General features: G+C 29.6%; 1 protein-coding gene across 2 annotated transcripts in view; it reads right to left on the bottom strand.

Annotated features, from left to right (window-relative positions):
* Positions 1 to 1,919: 1,919 nt before the first annotated feature.
* The window catches only part of LOC111632156 (TFIIH basal transcription factor complex helicase XPB subunit-like), a 22,031-nt gene continuing 16,639 nt past the window's right edge, over positions 1,920 to 7,311 (bottom strand). Inside the window, exon 3 of one of the 2 annotated variants that reach the window (XM_023376527.1) lies at positions 1,920 to 2,143. In XM_023376527.1, coding sequence (XP_023232295.1) covers positions 2,001 to 2,143 — 143 coding nt within the window. In that variant the 3' untranslated portion in view covers positions 1,920 to 2,000. The remainder of the gene's footprint in view (positions 2,144 to 7,311) is intronic. The other variant, XM_023376528.1, reaches the window with a different exon arrangement.

The following is a 7,311-nucleotide window of genomic DNA, read 5'->3' as shown; positions in this document are numbered from 1 at the left end:
TACCCTGTATACTATCAGTTTAAGCAAATCTCAAAGTAGATATCCTTCATACAACACAGTTTCGCTCTAACATGATTCAAAAACTGAAAAAAACCCCCCATAAATACAGTTTCCAGTTTCACTAACATGGTTTGAGAAATCCTCTGTACAAAATTTCACAATTTTTAAGTGTAAACTTCATAATTTGATATTTTTTAAAATTCAAATGAAGAATATTGAAATTTTCAATTTGTTTTGTGCCTTTCATCAGGTTTGCTTTAATAAAAAATGATAGTGCAATTTTTTCTTCCTTGTCCTAGCTTTCCTATCAACCAGGTGTCGTTTTCAGACTTTAGTTTTAAGACTGTCACTGTGTTTTGTTTTAATAGATTAATCTTTGTATTCAGTTAAACACTTTTAGGTGTTATTAAACTTTTTTTAAATCGTAGATAAGTAATCATTTGTAAAAATGACGAATGAAATACAGCATTATTCAAACAGTTCCCAACTTAAACAATTCAGTATTCAAACACAAATTCTGGAAAATAAATTGTTTGGTCCTCAATTGAACAAACACAAACCACTAAAACAAATTTTCAAGTAATAACATTTTTATGTTGTCCGCCATAAAAATTATGACAAAAATTAAAAAAATAAAGATGTTGCTGATATTTCTGATCATAATCAACAAAAAAGCTAAGACAACAATACTTTGTAAAAAGAAAATACCTTGTTTAACTAAAATGAATATTTAAAAAACCGTTGTATTGCTTGCATTCTATTTTACATTCTTTTTTGTTTTAAAGTGGTTTAACTGAAGAAGACTATTAAAAATAGTCGAAAACATTATTTTTATTAAATACTTTGTTGCTGGAAATACTAAGTTGTTTGGTTATTTTAAAATTAATATTAATGCATCAGTACTTTTGTGATTTTTAGTTAATTACAGATTGGAAATAAATTATTGATTGCTTTGATAAACATTTTTCTCTTAGTAATGAAAAAGAATAGTAAACTTTTGGAACCTAATACCATGTTTTGCATTAGTCCTCTTTTTTGTAAAGCATGGATTTTCATTACATGACACTTTTTGGAGTGTAACTACTGTATTATACGAGGAATATCTGTAATTATATTAAGCAGATTTTACTCTATTAATTTTCATAATTATTTAACTCTTCAAATGTGAGATCAGACAAAATTGGCTCAATCCATTCAAGATGAAATCAGCTGAAGGAAAAGTTGTTTGACTGGGTTTGCTATACAAATTTCCTTCTTAGTCTGAGGGGTGAAAACAATTTCATCTCCAGATATAGGAAGAAAAAAAGAAATTTTCAGAGTTGAAAGAGTTAAGACAACCTTTGAATTTTATGAATCAATATAAAATAGACTTATACTTAACAGGGAGAACCATAATCCTTTGCAAATTTAAATCTGGTTGAGACTCAGGTAATTCAAAAGAGCTCTTAAAGGCAATCACAATAGTAGAACTTTTTCAGGATACACATACAGTAAAAAGTTAGATGACCTAAGTTTTCCCAAATTTTTATTTTTTTTAATTAAAAGTTGCTATTTAAAGCTGCAACAACTGATTATATGAAATGGATGCTATCCCACTAAGCTATCCTGTTGAGTCTAACTTGAGGTCAGAAACCTCTTACTTCACATTATTAACTTTTTGAAAAATTCAAACATGTAAACATGAAATATATCTATATTTTTTGACAACAGCAGGATTATTATGAAAAGTCAGCAACATATGAAGTAAGCAGTTTCTGTCCATTTCACATAATCAGATGTTGCAGCTTTAAATAAAAATTTGGGAAAAAACTTTATAGATATCTAACTCTCTACTGTATGTATATCTGGAAAAATTCTTCCACAATTATGATTGCCTTGAAGAGCTCTTTCACATGACCTGGGTCTTGACCAGATTTAAAACTGCAAAAGGTTGCAGTTCATTGTTTAGCTGTTTAATTTATAATTTTATTCTTTGTTCTATATTTGTCAATCTTTGTTAATCATTTTATACTTACCACCCATAAAGGTCTAGAATTATGATCAACCCGTAATTGCATGACAGAACGATAATCTTTGGCACCAAACTCATCTTCTTTTGTAGTATCTTCTGAAAGATGTTGGCTAGCTGCAGCTGGTACTCCATCTAAAAAAAATATTTAAATATAAATAATTTCCTTTCATAATAAATAAAAATTATCAGTTTAAAAACAGTGATAAATGTTAAGTTATTATTTATTACAAGGATATATTTGACAATGCTATATGGCAATGATATCTTCCCCAAGATATAAATAAACAACAAAAAAAATTAAGAATTACAATCAGACAAACTCCTGTATATGAGGAGGAGGAAAATACAAAAACAAAAAATCATTTATTAATTATAGAGTATTCTTTTGCATGCACTTTAAATTTATTTATACGTAAATATAGATATTCAATAAAAGCCAGCAGTCCTATAGAAGAATGTTGAGAAAGACTCATAAAGAGAATGACTGATAAATAATGTTTCAGGTATGCAGAATTTTCTCTCTCTTTAAATATTTGTTCTATTTACATTAGTATTTCTAAATATTTGATTTTTCAATCATCAAATTTGATGAAAGTCATTAAATATGACTAAAAATGTTAATTTTTCCAGTTTAATAAACTGTTTTGTTACTATATAAAGTTGTATGCAGTTGACTGCATGAGCATCTAAATTGAGGTCCTTGTCAATTTTATGAAACTGACAAGACCTCAATTTAGATGCTCATGCAGTCAAATGGCAATTTCGTTTTTGGATAATGTAAAAGCAAGGTCTGAGAAGAAATCATCACTAATTAGAGAGGCTTTTCTATTAAAGTCTTGAAAACTATATAATTTATTTTCTGAGGGTCTATATGATTCTTCAATTTCCCTGTTGATGACATCATCATCATCAATTTGTCTGGCTTGGTTCTCTGCCATTAAAACATTAAAAGTTTTATCACCTTTAACTTTTTAATCTTTTCATTATTCATTAATTCATATTCCTTCTTTTTTACACTCATTACACACCTTCAAAAAATAGTCTTCTAAATTGTTTGTGAATTTACTTTAGTCTCTCCTTAATTAAAAAATTCAAACTCATTTTACAGTCAATCTTATCACAGATGCCAGGTGTCTCATTCTGACCTCAAAAATAAACTCTTTCTTCTGATTTTTTTCTTAACAACATTTGATATTGCAACATATTTAATTTAATATTTGAACTCAGCAATAATTAATATTTTAACAAAGATATAGATAAATCAGAAAAAAAATCTTGAATCAAATGCATTCTTCCTCAATTTTTTTTTTTTTTTTGTTATGTTGCCAGATCTCAATATACAGTAGTCACCATTGAACTTAGACCAGGCTGCAGTTAACATGCCATCCAATAGATAGGTTTAAAAAAAAAAAGTAGCTTTGATTCATTGCATGAATGTTTTTACATAATTTAAAACAAGTATAGAGTAATTAATCTTTATTTTTGCCAAATATCAACTTGATATCTTGCAAATTTAACAACATTTAGCCAGTCAAACTTGAGTCACAGGCATCAAAAAACAGACCACTGCATCACCCCTGTCAATGAACAGACCAGCTAATAATTTGCATTTAAATAATGTACCAATTGCAGTATTTCTGAAACAACTGATTATTTTAGCCTCACTTTAGATTATGTTGGCCTCATTTTAGCCTGTAGCGATCCTGTGAATAATATAAGGTGCATTTTTAGTGTTATTTACAAATCTTTGCATTTTGTCTACAATGGCCAGAGGAAAAGCCATTTCAAAAAATTGAAGGAATGCTATCGTTGCTAAACACAGTCATATCATGTCTAAGAGAGCTATTAGTAAAGAGCTAATGCTAAGCAAGACAACAGTGCACTAGATTATTGTTCATTACACTAACCACAGCCATGTTATACCTAATAAAGCTGCTGGACATCAACAAAAAATTTCAAAAGTTGATAAGAGTTTGAAAAGAATCATAAAAAAACAACCACAATGTCACAGCATTGGATGTAACTACAATATGAAATGATACAACTGGAAAGAATGTATCTATTTCGACAACACACAGGAGACTGCAAGAAATGCATTTCCAGTTCTATGCAGCATGTGAAAAACATTTGCTAACAGCACATCAAAAGAAGAAACAGATACCATACAGTGGACCAAAGAACATCTTTCCTAGTCTCAACAAAAGTGGCATGAAATTCTGTGGTCTTATGAATCAAAATTTGAATTATCAACAACAAACAAAAGCCAACGTGTCATTTAATCTGCCAATGAAGCTAATGATCCATCATTGTTAAACTGTCCAGTGAAGTTTTCTGCCAGCATCATGGTTTGGGGGTGTATGAACACCAGTGGTATGAGTAGGTTGACATTTGTTGATGGAACACTTGCTTCAGAGCAATACATTATTAACATTCTACAAGTGTTTACTTCCATCCATAGAAAAGCTATATCCAAATAGAACTTGCATTTTCCAGCAGGATGAAGTCACATGTCATACAAGCAGAAAAACAAAACAGTGACTCTCAGAAAAGAACATAGAAGTTCTTCCTTGGCCATCTGACAACCCAGATCTTTAACCATTTTATAACAAATAATAATATAGAAAGTTTTTCTAAATAAAATTGCATAACAGATTGCACCATACACAATTTTAACTTTTGCTAATGCATCTTAATGTTTTTCAACTAGAAAGTTATCCAACTTGCTGGATTTTTTAGTAGAATAGTGTTCTATTCCACTTTTATTTGTTTGAAAATTGAAATAAAATTACCTCAATTTCAAAATTAGTTGTTCACAGTAGTGCCTCATACTTCAAATTTAATTCATTCCAGGAGGTCATTTGAACTCTGAATCATTCAAAGTCTGAATCAATTTTTCCCCATTAGAAATAATAAAAAGTGAATTAATCCATCACTAAACAATATACATTTCAATAAACTTAAAACAGCAAATATACAATAATTAAGGTAAAAATAACAATTAAATGCCCTAGTAATAAATTAAAACTTTTAAATAATAAATAAAATATGTAAATACTGTATAATAAAAATGAAGATTGCATTTACTGGTCATACACCATAAACTTTGGCATCTTAAACATGGCTACCCAATCCATCCATGTGTACCACTTGTTTCTTTTTTACCTCAATCACCAATACAACCTTCCTTTTAGATTTTGCTGTTTCCATACTCTTCTTAGATGCCATGATTAAATAAGGTTATATTGAGTTGAACAAAGTTTTTGTGTATTTTCAACAGCTGTTATTACTTAACATAAGCTGTCAACAAAAATTACAGAAAGAAATTGTTAAAAACTAGCAAACAATACATACTATATGTAACCAAACACCAAAAATAAGTGCTGAAAACATACGAATGTAATGCAAGAGATGGCTTGGATGCAAACAGATGGTGTTTATGTAGCAAGTGCATTTTTTCACTATGCACACAGTTTGAACTTTGAAGCAAATTTTTGTGAAATTTAGAATTCTAAATATGAGGTACAGTGTATCATTGCAATATATATGACTGTTTATAAATTAAATAATTTTCAAAATTTTAATTTTAACTGTTTTATTTAATTTCAAATAGATTCAGTAAAGTCCTTGTGGACTAGAGATTACTGCCTCTAAAATAATAAAAAGATCCCACTTATATAATGAAGTATTTACCACATAAGAATTTTTTGCTGCACACATTTTCAATACTGCAGTATGGAGTTTAGAAACATGTTTTCTTTCCAAATAAAATGTTGTTTTAGTTTCTTTTCTTGGCTTAACACAATTTTGCACTTTTGATTCCTTCTTATTTTTTTCATTTAACATATAGCTAAGTACAAATACATAATTTCTTACTCACAAATTTCATTCCAATAAGTAACGAACATTTAGTGCTTCTATATAGTTTGTAATTGGAATATTTTAAAATATTTGATGTATCAGATAGTTAAACTGAAGTTTTCTCTCTTGATATAATTGCTGTTCTTTCATCATCTCCAGTGAATATCAGAATACCAGATGCAGTTCTCAGCTAGTGTTTTAAGCTTCTTGACTACTGAAATCTAATTTCTTCATTCTCTTTCTCAAAAAAGATGTCATGAAATATCAAAGATTTATCTACATGCTAATGATTATAATTCAATATACTCCAAACTATCTCAGTATCCTATTTTCAAAAATCCTATGATATTGTAAATGCAGATGACCTCTATTTTTTGTACCATTTTCATACCTCTGCAACTAAAACCTTATTGCATACTTTGACCTACATGCTTTTTGGATTATCTAAGCAGATAAAGTATGATCAAGTTCCTTATAATTTATGTATTACTGTCTTTTACTGACACCTGATGTGTTGCTTTCACAGATGTTTCATAGTTAAGAGATTTTTTTTTTCAATTTTTGGAATGTTTTTTAAGTCTCCAAATTTTTGCAAAACTTTTTGCCCATGCGAAAAAATTTTATCGCAATTTTAATGAGCCTTTGATAAGGCTCGATTAAGGCTTAATTGTTTTTTAATGGGAGTTTTTTTATCAAATTTATTTCATGGTTCCTAAGTTGTAGTGCATGGATTTTCCTTCGGTAAAGTTATTTAAAGCTAGTTTCTGATGTCAAAAACGACCTCCGATAGTTTTTTAATTTTTTTAATTAATCGATTTTATTATATATAAATTTAATTAATTGGGGGATCGGAAATCGCAATTAAAATCTTAATTTTTTAAAAATATTTAAAAATATAGGCGTCGCTAGTATTCATCCTACTTTAAACCCTTGTCCTCCCGAGACGTCTATGAGAATGCCCCAGGAAATCCAACTCCAGCTGTTCTCAAAGTCATCCAGCTGTGTAAACAATGACTCATTGGTGTTAAATTTCACAGAAAGGAAAATAAAATTTGGAGCTTTCTCTTCAAAATTAAGGCATTTCTTTTGTTTTTTTTTTAGTTTTAAGTATTTTTTTATGCTTAATTACATCATAATTAATAACAGATGGTCGTTAAGGGGTTAATAATTACTTATAAGCTTCGAGGACACGGGGAGGATGGAAAAAAACAGTCCAATCGACACGGATCGGGATTGTAGGAGTAAAGGCTACAATCCCGATTGTTTCGATCATTGTAAGCATGTCTTTCTAAAAATAAACGCGTTAATTTTGTAAATTCGGTCTCTGTGTGAGTCTCTCAGCGTCCAGCAAACCCCGAAACGTAAAAAGACTTTCTCGCATCATCCTGACAGATCGCGGGCAAGGCGAGGGTCGTAACCTTTTCACCTAAGGTCGACCCCCC

Source organism: Centruroides sculpturatus, unplaced genomic scaffold (genome assembly GCF_000671375.1).
Source record: "Centruroides sculpturatus isolate CEXI.00-Female unplaced genomic scaffold, Cexi_2.0 scaffold616, whole genome shotgun sequence".
Classification (NCBI taxonomy): Eukaryota; Metazoa; Arthropoda; class Arachnida; order Scorpiones; family Buthidae; genus Centruroides; species Centruroides sculpturatus.
This window is presented reverse-complemented; position numbering and strand designations above follow the sequence as displayed.